The sequence below is a fragment of the Heterocephalus glaber genome, unplaced genomic scaffold (genome assembly GCF_053883595.1).
Source record: "Heterocephalus glaber isolate CG9 unplaced genomic scaffold, H.glaber_assembly_v1.0 deba00001463, whole genome shotgun sequence".
In the NCBI taxonomy this organism is placed as follows: domain Eukaryota; kingdom Metazoa; phylum Chordata; class Mammalia; order Rodentia; family Bathyergidae; genus Heterocephalus; species Heterocephalus glaber.
In genome coordinates, this window is record NW_028258310.1 from 8,169,356 (window position 1) to 8,183,695 (window position 14,340).

The following is a 14,340-nucleotide window of genomic DNA, read 5'->3' on the forward strand; positions in this document are numbered from 1 at the left end:
ATTGTTGAATCATATTATAGTTCTATTTTTAACTTTTTGATGAACCTTTGTACTATTTTCTGTAATAAGTATTCTAACTTACATTCCCATTAGTGGTATACAATGGCTCCCTTTTGTGCACATGCTTGCCACCCCCTGCTATCTTTAGCTTTTTATAGTAGCCATTCTTACTGGAGGAAAGACTTATCTCACTGTAGATTTAATTTACATTTAACAGGTTAGCATTTTTAATAATTTTGCAACACATATTAATTACACACCTAAATCTGTAGAATGAACACAATACACAATAATAACTCGCATTTATGTGTTTTAACACTGTGGAACAAAATGAAGTATACAATTCTTTTAAGTCTCAAATCTTAATAATATATGATACCTTAAAATACAAGTGAGTATATCTGTTATTTTTATATGATAGACGAATCTGTTAGTAGCAGAATTACATGTAGGATATCAATGAGTTTGTGGGCATGCGGAGAAAGGGGATGTGTGGCTTTAGACATTCAAGTATTTTTACACACTGTGTGCACTGAGATTTGGCTGAAACCCATGCCTAATGCATATCTTGGAAAGGGTGAGTCTTCTAAATCAAGACAGAGCCTGCCTGCCAAGTGCTGGCGTGTTACATGGATCACCACAGTGCCGTGGTCTCAAGGGTACACTCCAGGAAGGAAGATTGGTGTCAAATGTTTATGTCATCTGTAAAGCTAAATTAAGCAAAAAATTGACAGTGTGTTATAAAAGGAAAAATATGAAGACTTTGATCTGACTTCTTGTTTGGAATGTGAGTGGAATTATCTAGGAGACTAACTCCTTTCAACATTACTCATATATCTGGTTTGTTCTTCTCTTCAATGAAAACTCCAGAAAAAGAATTCTATATACCAGTTTTAAAGTGTTACAATTATAACAATTGTTTTTAAGTCCAAAGATATGACATAGTAAGCAGTTATTGAATAAACATAACCTACTTTGAGGTGTGAGAGCACACTGAAGTGCTTTATTGCAGTTTATAATGGCATCTTAAAGGAAAATTTCAAAACCATGCATATTAAAGGCCTTGTTCCAACTCCTCAAAATTGTATTCAGAAGCCACATGTGAAAACTACTTGAAATGTTCAATTCTGAAGGCTCATTTAACTCTCTGTCTTCTCTTTGCAAAGTGATACACTGTTCCATGCCTCTGGCTGTTATTTGATATTTATAGGATGCCATCAGCATACATGGAACTTTACTGAAGACATAAGGGAAGATCAGTGTCAGACACTGTAAACTAGTTTTCATTCTATTTATACAAGCTTAATAAATAGTAAAGGGCCAGCCTGGTGTAAAGCCAATAGAGTAGTAATGTAGCATAGAAATTGCTCTGAAGTTTCAGATTTAGATAATCATACTACTAGTGTTACCAAATACTGTAGCTTCTATGCTTAGAAATAGAAACAACACTTTAAAAATATTTTGCCACTCTTTGAACTTATGTGGCAAACATTCTACCTTATTACTCAACAAGGGACTGATGAAGGCATTCAAGAATTCTTCACCCTAAAACATCAGTTCTCAACACAGAAGTCATATATATTGACATGGTTTCTGAGTAAGCAGTAAGGGGGTTTCATTTCTAGCTGAACTCATCAGCAGTTGTACATCATGATAGATGTTATCATGGGAATGTACTATATTTTTAAACATCCTAGTAATGGAAAATCTGAAGAGAGAATTAGTCATCTTAGATGTTCCTTTTCCCTTTAGTAGTTTTTCAATTAGAAAGTGTCATATGCATAGTGGAATTTCAAAGTGATACATTAAGAAAGACTTCATAGATAATGTAAATATTAACCAGGATTTAAAAATAGAATTTTAATAAGTACTTAAGATCAATAGAAAATTATTTTAAAATTATGATCAAAAATTGAGTTGTGCAAAATATTTTTCAAGTAGAATGTTTGATTTGCTTTTGGCAGAGGTCTTGTGCCAGAAAGTAGTAAAACAGTACCTTATGAAAATAATTTGAAGCCAGATTTCTTAAAGAGAGTAATATTCAATGGTTACCCATTTTTTTCCTGCAGCTCATCTAATACTCACAGTTACCTTTTAGTATATTTTAAAAAATTCTTTTATTGGTACATTTTAGGTATACAGTACGTTTACAGTTATCATTGGGTGCTTGTACCTGTACAGGATGTATCTTAGTTCTACCTGTAGAACTAACAATTCGAATATTACATTACTCAGTTACCATGGAATTATTTAATAACCAATAGGAAAATAAAGCTTAAAATAAAAATATATATGGAGTAAATTTTTCTCTTTTTATCACTCTATGCAGATAAACCATGCGCCTTGTTTTGTTCTCCTGTTGGAAAAGAACAACCTGTGCTTCTATCAGAAAAAGTAATGGATGGAACTTCTTGTGGAAATCAGGGATTAGATATATGTGCAAATGGCAGGTGCCAGGTAAGACATTCCACAAGAAAGACTGTATGTTGAGGGAGGATTGTAGGACTGTTCAGAAGCTTCATAGCATGGTGGAAAGCCTTGGACTAGGACTCGGAAGATGTGAGTATAGTCTTGACTATAATCTTGAGCAAATTTTATCTATTTTGAAAGTCTACTTCTTCATTTGTGTAATGTAAGAATTGGACTAGGTAATCCATGAAATCCACTACCAGCTCAAAGAACCTGAGATTTTGATTGTTAAATGTGCATATTACAGGCTTATTTATTATTATATTTTATTTATTATTTTTTTTGGTTCTGAGAATCAAACTCATCACCTGGTGCTTTCCAGGCAGGTGCTGTACCACTGAGCTACATCCCTGGCCCAGTTCTATGTGAATCTGGTGATCTTCCTTACATTAAACTTCTCTGAAATGCATTGTGACTTTTAAAGGCATTAAAATACTTCAAGACTTTGACTTCTTAATTAAAATTTTTCATTCAGTCTTTTGATATAACTGAAAACATACCGTTTGTTCTCACAGGAATCCGTAAGCTTGGAATTTGACAAGAGTATCTTGTTTTATCACAAAATGTACAACGTCAAAACAATGTAGAATTCTAAACCTAGTAAAGGAAGGGCATCATGAACAGCTTTCTGCTAGTGGCCCAGTCTGGCTCTGTAAAGGCTAACGAAGGCTCAAGCCTATGTTGTCACATTAGTTGACACCTCCATCGTGCCACTGATACTGGTACCTGCCACCACTGAGATGGCACTGCCTTTTCAAAGTAGTTCATCCTCTGCTCTTGGATTTATGCAAGCATATTTTGATAAATGTGGCCACTTAAGACTACTTAGTATATAATTTATAACTTTCATTTTAAAACTATGTGCTTCTTAAACTATAGATTGTATGTGTATTTCTAACTTTTCACTTAGACATATAAACTTTGTAATATGTTAGCTACAGCAATAGAAAAAGACTGAGAAGCTGCTAAGCACCATTCTATTCCATTATTTAACTACTATTCATTGTTTTCAATTAGAGACAGAGCAATATAGACAGTTTTAATTCTTCAAATCACTTTAAGGTCTACCCTACAATTCTTCCTCATGTACACAGAAGGACACATTTATTCTTAACTAGGATTCAGAGGATTTTTTCCTGACTCCTGCTTATCGTCCTCTTCACAAATGTTCTAAGCATTTCCGGTGGTGATTGCTTCTTTCTTTTACTCTCTCCCTGAATAAGCTTTGACTGGCTGGTCACAGCTCTCTATTCATGCACAGTTTGGTGTCCTTTGACACTGATGGGCCCTTGGACACAAGAAAACAGAACTGTAATGCACAGTTTCAATGTGATTTTTACTATCCCAAGATATTCATCCCAGAGCTGCACTTTTTAATCTGATTGCTTCCCCGACCCCCAACCCCACCGACACCAATCACAGTCAAGGATCTTGTTTTTGTTTCTGTTTTACTTAATATTTTAATTTTTTTCTAAAATAATGAGAACTTTTCTTAAATGAATTATCATCAGTTTATCTTCCAAATCAGTTTTGATTAATAGGGATTATGTGAACCTATAAGTTGTTCTGGAGAGTATTGACATGCTGAATTCTGAGTTCTGAGTATACACAACTTGGAAAAAATAGGATTATGCTTTCTGAGCATCAGTGGAGGATAAACATTATTCGCTAGAAAAAGAGTCAATTGATTTGATCTCAGAAGACTCCCATTGACAGAATTCATCTGAGAGAATATAAACATTAATTCTCTAGCTTTTCGTGTTTTCTTTTATCAGGTGTGTGAGGTGGTATTACATTTATGTGCTGGGTGCCAACAAAGATGGGAATAGAAGTTTATCTATGAACTGCAGTGAAATTAAATATTTGTTTTCAGTTTTCCATAAATCTAATGCTTAATATTTACCATCTGTTTTACAACTTCTTTAGAAATGAAATAAACACAGTAAAGTGTCTTTGTTCTATGTTGAGTAGAATTAATTAAATAAATCAAGTTATGTGCAGTAGAAATGTGATTTATTTGTGAATTTATATAAATTTCATTTTCTCAATATTTTCTTCCAAATTACTTTAGGATATTATTTAATACTTAATATAAGAAAAATACTCTCACACTATCCTGCAATTTTGTCATTTAACAGATTATATTATTTTACACGAGCTTGCTTTATAGTTTGCACCAGAGAATATGGTATTTTACTAGTTTTCCTATTAATTATGCCTATGTTGTAGAAACTAGGTTCATCCTTAATTTGTTGCTTAAAAATGAAAAGAAAACAATTAATTGATGATGCACTCTCATTCTCTTCTTACAGAAAATTGGTTGTGATGGTTTACTAGGGTCTCTTGCAAGGGAAGATCATTGTGGGATATGCAATGGTAATGGAAAATCATGCAAAATCATCAAAGGGGATTTTAATCACACCAGAGGAGCAGGTAATTGTTCTTATTTTTCATAATTATTAGTTACTATAGTCTTTGGGTACAGAAATTACATTGAACTTGACTTAGAAATAACAGTTATGATTCTATTCAAGATATTTGCAATGGGTATTGAATGATTTTTTTGTGATGACATACAATATTTTTGATCCAAACCAGAAATTCGAACAAGCTCTTTTCTCAATAATGAAAATATGAAGTCATCTGTTGTGCATTTAATAAGTAAGAGCAGCAAGGGAATAATCTAATTTGCATTGGCTAATATTATCAGGTTTCTAAAGACCTTATTCTCCAAGGCAAAGCATGTCTAACAGAAAATAATTGTTTGCAAAAGCCTGGAGCAACCACTGAGAATATCAGTCTTTAGATTGTCAGCTTTCCATTTTCCTTTTTTAAAATTTCTTAAGGTTTTCCCTGAATTTCAAGGGAATAAACTTTGGGAAATACAGGGCTGATAACAGTATAACATACTGAAAAATTTAGAGAGGAGAGGTTCAGATGATGTGGGGAAATTTTCCAAATATATTACTAGTAGAGGTTTCATTTTCTCTTTGTTGCTTGATCTATAAATACTAATACTCAGGGACATGAGAATGAAATAACAATGAATGATATATGTATGTGAATATAGAGATTCACAACAGTGATACAGTCTGAAATGAAATACAATGTTTCACAAAGATGCTTTATATGAAAAAAATGTTCTGTGCTCAAGCTTTCAACTGTAATGGGAAGAAGAAATGTTTCCTGTTTCTGTTAGTTTCTTACCTGGATACATATCTGTTGATCCATCACCTATGACTCATTATTATTATCATTAGTGTGCTTATAGCACACACATTTTTCCCATTTAAAATTTTTCTTGTTTAAAAAGAACATCAAAATCAAAGACTACAACAGATATCAGTTATATTTCAAAGAACAAGATATTTATGTTTGAATAATAAAGACTGAGTTCATTCTAGATAAGAATTCTTCAGAAAAGAAATTCAACACAGCCTGAAGATTGAAGGTAACATTTTGGTTAGACCCAAAGAAAATAAAAGATAAGCAAGCCTGAAAAACTTGGCAACTAAAAATAACTAAGGCCCAGGGTAAATTGGAGATAAATATCTCAATTTTTGAGGCTCTGTAAAAGGTGATAAGTCGTACGTGTCAAAATCTGCCAGCACCCATTAATTAAGACGCACTTAGTTGAAACATTCTCAGATGTTCAACTGAGAAATTTAAACAAGCTGTTTCTTCTGATTGTGATAAGAGAAGCCTTTACAGTGCAGAACCTAAGTAAAATCTGAAAGACCAAAGAAATGTAAAGCCACCAGAATATTAGAGAGAAATTCATCCATAGTTACTGTGCATGGAAATACTTCACCAGCAGACACTGAGGAAACTTAAGCACTGACTTCTTTATTTAATTGTAATAACACTTCATTATTCCACTATGTATAAAGCATAGAAATAACATTAAAAATTCAGTGATATTTTAAATTTTGACTGCAATTTTGTGGCTGCTTTCCCCTCAGTCATTTACTCCAACCCTTTTTAAGCTTATCCCCTATTAATTTCCTCTTTTGTTTGTTCACTAGAGATAAATTATATTAGCAGCATTTGCTATTTGGAAAATATCAGAGGTATCTATGATATTAAGAATATCAGAACTGATAATGTGACTTTCTTCCTTACAACTTTGTAAGTTTTATGTTGCTCATTAGGAAGAAAGCAGAATTGATAACTTGAACCAGAAGGTCCTACATGGTAGTGTTCCCAATGTCTTTCCAACCTCACCTCACACCAAGTTCCCTTTTCACTAAGTCTGAGCCACCAGTTTTCCTACAGTTGCTCAGATTCTCCCTGCTCTCTCAGCACCTCATATTTGCAGATGTTCTTCCTCCTTCCTCTTAACTTCGCTGGTTGGATTCCTGGACAGAATGTAGTGCAAATGTTATTTCTGTAGTGAATTGATTCCCAAACAAGCTCTGTCTCCTATAACTTCTGACCGCTTCTGCTTGTACTCGTAAGGTGTAGCTCTGATCACATTTGTAATTTTATGTTTAATTATATTGTATTGCTTGCTAGATTTTTTGCTAAATTTTAACACGAGAAAAAATACGACTATTTTGTTCAATGTCATATTCTCAGTTGCCAGCATCATGTAATCCATTAAAATCTTTTAATTTAATTAATAACAAAACATTGTTCAGAACTTTAAATTAAAAAAAAATGTTCTTAATTCTAACATGGCTTCATCTATTTGAAACTTTAGGAATGTTGTATTCATTTCTCTTGAGACTATTTTATCCATATAGCTTATGGACTTCCTAGATTTTTTTTTGAAGGATATACAGGCTTTTTGATCCAATTGGCCATGCACACTGTGTATATATCATTAGTAACACACGTGAAGACACATGTGGGTGTTTTCAGCCCTGCACTCTATTTAAAGACTGCTAAATCATTTTTGTTGGAGCTAGAAAATAAACTTAAGAACTGTTTCTTTTTCCTTAGTATATTTATTGTGTCTTTCATTGTATCTTTCCTAACTAAGCAATAATTTCTTAAGGAAATAAAGGTAAATCATGTGTTTGACCACATAATTATCAGTATAGACTAAGAAAAACTATCCATACAATGTGTTATTCTTAGTATACCAAAAGGAAGATATTCTCCTCTATTAGAAGAATGTGGTCATAGAGATTTTATTTGCTTGGTTGGTTGCTACAGTCTCATATATTCTATTTTATGAAATAGTGACAGTTGCAGTAGGAAGTAGTGGAATTGAACAGCTCTTACTTCAAAGTTTGGGTACAGTGTTGAAAGCATATTGTTTTCTTTACCTTTAAATGAGAAATATAATTTAGGTTGAGTAGCCCTTATCCCACTGCTTAACACCAAAAGTACTTCAGATTTGAGAGTGTTTGAGTTTTGGAATATTTGCATAGACTTTACCAATTGCATATCCCTAATTCAAAAATCTAAAATCTGAAATATTCCCAAATCTGAAACTTTATGAGGATGACACTCATAAAGTTTTGTTTTAGTTTTTTTTTTTTTTTTTTTGGAGCATTTCAAAATAGGAATATTCAACTTTGTCTACCTTGAATGGTATCATTATGGCTAAATGTAGCAATACATGTAAAGTATATAATAGTTATCAGGATATAGAATTTGGTGAAAATATGTTATTACTTCATAATTAGTAGATGAAAGAAGTTAATTATTATTTGCATTTTATGATAGCTGATAAAGAGTGAAATCTCTGGCTATTATGTGAGAAATTTCTCTATGCAAAACATTCTCTGACACAAGGAGCAAATTTATGATATCGTGACATCATTTGGCTTTACATTGAAACTTTTTTTTTTTTTTTTGCAGTACTAGAGATTTAACCCAGGTCCTTCGCACTGAGCTTTATCTTTTTCTACTTTTATTTGGAGACGGGTTGGCAATGAGTCTTTAGGTTGCCCAGAATGGGCTCAAGTCCCAGAGTCCTAAGATTGCAGATGTTCCAAATTCTAAGCTATGCAATACCAATTTTTGCATTCACCTCTTCAAACAACATATTTTCTCAATTGTGCCAAGTGATTTTCTAAAAAATATTTAGACATTCATTGACTGGCTGTCTTGATATGGCTTTGTTTAACATTTTTCTCCCTCTCTTTCTTCTTTAAAATTAGTCTAACTCACCAGCCTTGTAACTCATTCCAATTGAATAATAGAGAATTGCTCTAGATATAACTTCACACTTAATTATAACTATTGCTCTAATGTATAGTATAGTTTTGAGTTTACTGCTAAATTCAAACAGGAATTCACACATACTACTTCTAGTCTTCTTTTTTTAACATCCTGAAATTTAATATCTTTTGCAAACACATTACTGAATTGCTCACAGATTAACAGTTACCCCTGATTTTGATGTCTTGTGAACCACCCATTGCTTTGCTTTTTGGTGTCTCTACAGTAACTTATGCAGTTTAGCAGCAGCAGTTTTTAAAATAGCTCATTCATGTGATTTCCCTACACAAAAAGAGGCACAATTTCCTGCTTCTCATAATCATTTCTTTTCAGTCTTGTATTCTTATTTATTTCAGTTCTCTGTTAAAAAATGTGACAGTCACCAAGGTCAAGACTTTGACTTCTCTTTTCGCTCAATTTTCTCCCTGGCAATTTAAATCTGTGGCCTACATACTGATTCTGCAGTGATATCACACAAAGGTATATGGATAGCCTGACCTCTCTCCAGAGTTCCAGATGTTCCAGAGCTGTTTAGATGTGTTTTACTAGCATGTTGTACCATTTTGTTAAATGCAAAGGGTAAAGAAAAATAAATTATCTCTTAATGTCCCTGTTTCTGTAAGTGACAGCTCCATTCTCACATGAGTAATACTGAACCATTGTGTTCAGTGTTTATTTCCCCCTTTCTTTTAGTTACCAAGTTCAGAATTTTTGTTTCTTCACAATGTCTTCTGCATTTTCTGCCATAGTCTTTCATCCTGGCTTTCAGCGTTAGCCTCCTGACATTGATATCAAGAGCTATACCCTGTAAATCCTGCATATTGTTCTTATAAGGCCTCAAAAGGAGAATCTAATTACCAAGGTCCTCACCATGTTCAATAACTATAAATTGATCAATTTATTTAAACTCTAGTGGAATCACCCTCTTACATGTTCTCATTCCATCAGAATTATTCAAGAGCTACTAACAGCACCATTTATCCCATATTCTTCTTTACTCACAATGAATGTTTCCTTTTTCTATAGCTATATACTTTCTTACTTTGGACATTCTAGAAAGACCATGCTCTATTTACTTCTTTATGAAACTTTTCTTAATATATATGCATTGCTCTCTGCTCTGAATCATAAAATCCATCTTATTAATTAAGACGAGTACAGAATCTTTGAGTGGTTTGTGACCAGAGAAGTTGGGGAGACAGTTTAAAAATTCTAATTTATATTCTTTGGCAGGAAATTAACTATATTGTTTTATGTTATCTTTTAATTTAATTTTTGCAGTTTTATTTAATTCATATTTACATTAGATATTTATATCTTGTCTTCCCATATTAATTATAAGCTTTCTGAGGCAGAGATCACCTTACCTTACTTCTAATACAAATACCCACCAACAATATGTTTCTATTTTCATTGCTGCCTATCTTGTTCATATAGTGTGCAACTCAATGATTAAACACTTCCTGATTAATTAAATGTGTAACTCAGTGATTAAGCAACATTCTTGATTTTTTAATGGAAATTACGACTCTAAAAAGCCGTGCCTCTATTTCCAGCCACTGCCACCAGGTGGGGTATATGCAGTCTTTCAGTATATGATAAATAGTTAAACATTTTCAGGAACTTGAGTAATTAATAAATGAGAAACAACTCTGGAATTAGCTCTTGTGCCTTTTAGAAACTTTTAATCAGACTTTTATCAGATACATGGATATACAGAGAAACACTAAGAAGTGTATTATTTAATATCATTGTAAAACATAACCATTCAGCTAAAAGTAGACAACTTCTCTCTGTGTCTGTCTTCTGCACTAAATGAAATCTTGATTCTCTTCCTGCACACCCTTTCCTCTTGTTCCACTTTATCTTATTCTCTTATTTTACTTCAAGCATTTTGGCCCTAACTTGTACTGGAAAATCTTTCCTGAGAAACACCCGATCCTTTCTTGCATTTAGTAGTCCAATACTTGCAAAGGAGACACCAGATTACTAGGTGCAACCTTACACTTACTTGTCTCCAGCTCCAGTTTCCAAACAGTTTGCTAATCTCCTCTTGGGAATGCTGAGTTTCTCTTGTCCTACACTAAACTTCTCCAGAGACTGGTCAAGGCCAGCTGGATTCTCCACAGCTGTGTTTCCTTCACTCTGCACTTTCTGGCTTAAAGGAGTGCCCACAGCAAAATCTGAGGTTATTTGCCACAGTCCACAATCTACCATGTTTCTAATTAGGCTAACCCCGACACTTTTCCTCTCCTCACAATTTTAGGGTGAATAGAGCTTTTCTGCATAAGATACAATTTCCTACCTGTCTCCAGTAGAACTCAGCATGCTTCTAAGAATCTTCTTTGCTTGAAATCATAACAGCTTTTATTTATACATAACAACTTTTCTTTCCATAGACATAGAGGTATAGCAATAACTAAATCCAAAAGGAAAAAAAGACAAGTCAATTAAGAAAAGAGATTTTTTTTAAGAACTGCAGATTTATTTCATATTTTATTAACTTTTACAGGTTATGTCGAAGTTCTGGTGATACCCGCTGGAGCAAGAAGAATCAAAGTTGTGGAGGAAAAGCCTGCACATAGCTATTTAGGTAACCCGTATTACAGACACAGAGACGATCCAAGTACGAGCCCATCTTCTTGCTCTGAGACTTCTGTGATGACAAGGAAGTCAATCTGTTTCTAGTTTTATGTTTGAACTTCCCAGGAAGCGCTTCTTGTCATAATGAGCAAGAATTTCTATCCTTCTGTCCCAGGGGCTTCCCAGGAGCAAAAGCAATCTGGTTGTCTATATGTTTTGAGGGAATTTAAATTGCTTCCACATGTTAGCCTATGATAAATGAAAAAAAACGCATTGAATAATTTTGGTATGCTTTATTCTAAATATATACATTTATTTTATATCTATCTACATATGTGCACAAATATGTATACATATTGCATGTACAAATGCACATATGTTTATTTTTGTGATGATTATCTTAAAATTAAGAAATTCTGTGCTTTGAAAAAAATTCTACATAGTTGAGGGTCCTGATCTTGCAGTGTACAAGGATTCTCTGTCTTGCTTCACTTCAAGAAAACTCACCTGTGAAGCAAATATTTTTTAAAATTTCAAGTATTACTGTAGAAAAGATGTATTGACTATTTAATACTTTACATCAATTAATAATTTTAAAATATATTGAGAAAATACTAAATATTAAAATTATACTTGCATATGTATTATTTAAATCTAAGTCATGACTTTTGTATTCATGACAGCCATACATACAGAGACAAAATATTATCATGGTAAGCCAAGGAATAGATATTCTTCAAGAATTTAAATATTTTGTTCATATCATCTTTTTTTTAAAGTCCTCAGTATGTAGTTTCTTTGGAAAAATCATGCCCTCCTTACACTTCCTTAAATGAGCAATAAATGTCTCAATAGAGAAACCCCTTAACACATGGAAAACAATCTATCTTACATACTTGTTTCTGCTCTAATGTCAAAAATAATTCAAAATTAGTTAAAATATTTTCACTAGAATTTGCTTTGTAATAGAGGAAAAGAGATAGCAAAAGAAATCCTTTCATCTGTGATATACTCATTAGTTTCCTATTACCAATGTATAAATTTAACAAAATTTACCTACCATGGTTTTTAAATTCTTTTTAAGTACAATTAGATCTCAGATATCCAAATTCAAATTAAAAAAATAATACTCTGTTTTTTAAGACATTGGGTATTAGATGATGTCAATAGATTTATTTATTTTTAATTCTTTCATTGGTACATTGTAGGTATACAACACAATTACATTTCTCATTGGGAATTGTACCTTTACATGATGCATCTTGGTTCTTATTTTTTCCCCATTCCTAGCCCTCACTTCACCCCCTCCACCCTTCCCTATTTACAAAGACTTTGTTTCCATTTTTTCCATTTCTCATCATTTTTCCTTTCCTTTCTTTCCTTTCCCCTGCCCCTCCCACTACCCCTACACCTTTGGACCTTTTCTTCCTGTCAATAGATTTATTTAATAAGAGATAATTGATTATTATATTTGGATATATTTTCTATTTTTCCAAGCTAGAAGGGAATATGTTTTTCAAGTGAAATTTTCCCAATTCTATAAATTTTTTAATTGTTTTAAGAGTTTTAGTAACCTGACCAATTGGCTGAATAAATCAGCAAGTTGTACAAATGTTATACCTCCATGGTACCTCTAGTTCCTATTTTTCAGTCTCCTCCGTCAATAAAGTTTTGTTTTCCATCTCATTGTATACTTACTGCCGTCTTCAAGGTCACAAAAATGCCTTCCCTTTTGACAAACCACATGTTTGACCTGTAAGAGCATTTAAATCTGTTGACTTCACCTTATTTCATTAAGTAATCCTTTTTGCTGCTATGACAGTATGTGACGTCCTTTCCATCACTGGATGTCCTCTACTGGTCTTCTTTCTCGGGCCCTCCAAGCTCTACAGATGTTCCCATTTGGTATGGTACAGACCTGAAGCCTCCTCTTTTCTCTGCTGTACTCTGTCCCTGGGGAAACCCATATAACTCTACTCTCTTATATATATATATATATATATATATATATATATATATATATTCATTTCATGTAAATTATCAAATATCTCATAGGTATTTCAGAAATAATGAGCCCAAAGTAAAAAGTTCAAATCAAAAATGTGATTTGCATCCCATGCTGAACTTGTTCTTCCCTTAATTTTCTCTGCCATGGTAAATGTCACTGTGTCAGTGTCCTGTGGTTTCTATTACAGTCATCTTAAGCTTTACTGCTTAAAGCAATTGAGATAAATGTATTCCTCATAGCACTGGAGGCTAGAGATCCACAATCTGTTTCACTAATACCCCAAATAAAAGTTTTTCAGAGCTGCGCCATCCTTGAAGACTCCAGGGAACATTTATTCCTTGTTTCCTAAAACTTCTGGTGGCTACCAGAATTTCATTCTTCATGCTCACATCACTCAATATCTACCTCCATGGTGTAATTGCCTTTTCTTCTGTGTTTGCATCAGTCTCATTCCCCCTCTTACAAGGATATTTATGAATACATTAGGGCCTCCTGGATAATCCAGGAATATCTTTCTACATCAAAATATTTAATATCTGCAATGTTTCTTAAAGTGTACTGTAGAAGGTAACTATCTTATATGTTCAGGCTGCTATAGTAAAGTACCATGGACTAGATAGTTTATGACTAACAGAAGTTTATTCCTTACAATTCTAGAGGCAGGAATGGCCAGGATAAAAGTACTGTCATGGAGAGTAATGAGGACACATTTCCAGATTCATAGATTGTACCTTTTACTGTTTCCACACATGGGGGAAGGGGCTGTCTTTTGCATTAATAGGTGGCAGGGATTAAGACATGGATGTTTTCCCCTCAAAAGTTTTCTGGAAAATATATATATAATATAAAATACTAGTATGTTACTGTATTTATTCAAGAGCCCATGAAGTTTCCTTATTCACTCAACTACTGAAAATAATTATTCTCATGAATTACCAAGAGTACAAGAATGGAGGCAAAGAGACAAGTTGCTTAAACCGCTCAAGAGTATAGGAATGGGTAAAACCCAGTGGCTTCCAGAGACCTTGAAAAACTGGAACTGGTAGAACTTGTTGAAAACTGGACATGAGCATTGATAGAGGATAAAGATTCAGAGGTGACTTCTA

At 33.3% G+C, this 14,340-nt stretch overlaps 1 protein-coding gene across 4 annotated transcripts in view; it reads left to right on the plus strand.

Annotated features, from left to right (window-relative positions):
* Adamts19 (ADAM metallopeptidase with thrombospondin type 1 motif 19) overlaps positions 1–14,340 on the plus strand; it is a 243,780-nt gene that overhangs the window by 176,824 nt on the left and 52,616 nt on the right. For 3 of the 4 annotated variants that reach the window (XR_002398180.2, XM_021266237.2, XM_021266238.2), the window contains exons 14-16: positions 2,330–2,457; positions 4,782–4,902; positions 11,156–11,269. Coding sequence is in view for 3 of the 4 variants with exons in the window: in XM_021266237.2 (XP_021121896.1) it covers positions 2,330–2,457; positions 4,782–4,902; positions 11,156–11,269 (363 nt within the window). In the remaining variant the exon portion in view is untranslated. The remainder of the gene's footprint in view (positions 1–2,329; positions 2,458–4,781; positions 4,903–11,155; positions 11,270–14,340) is intronic. The other variant, XM_004854439.3, reaches the window with a different exon arrangement.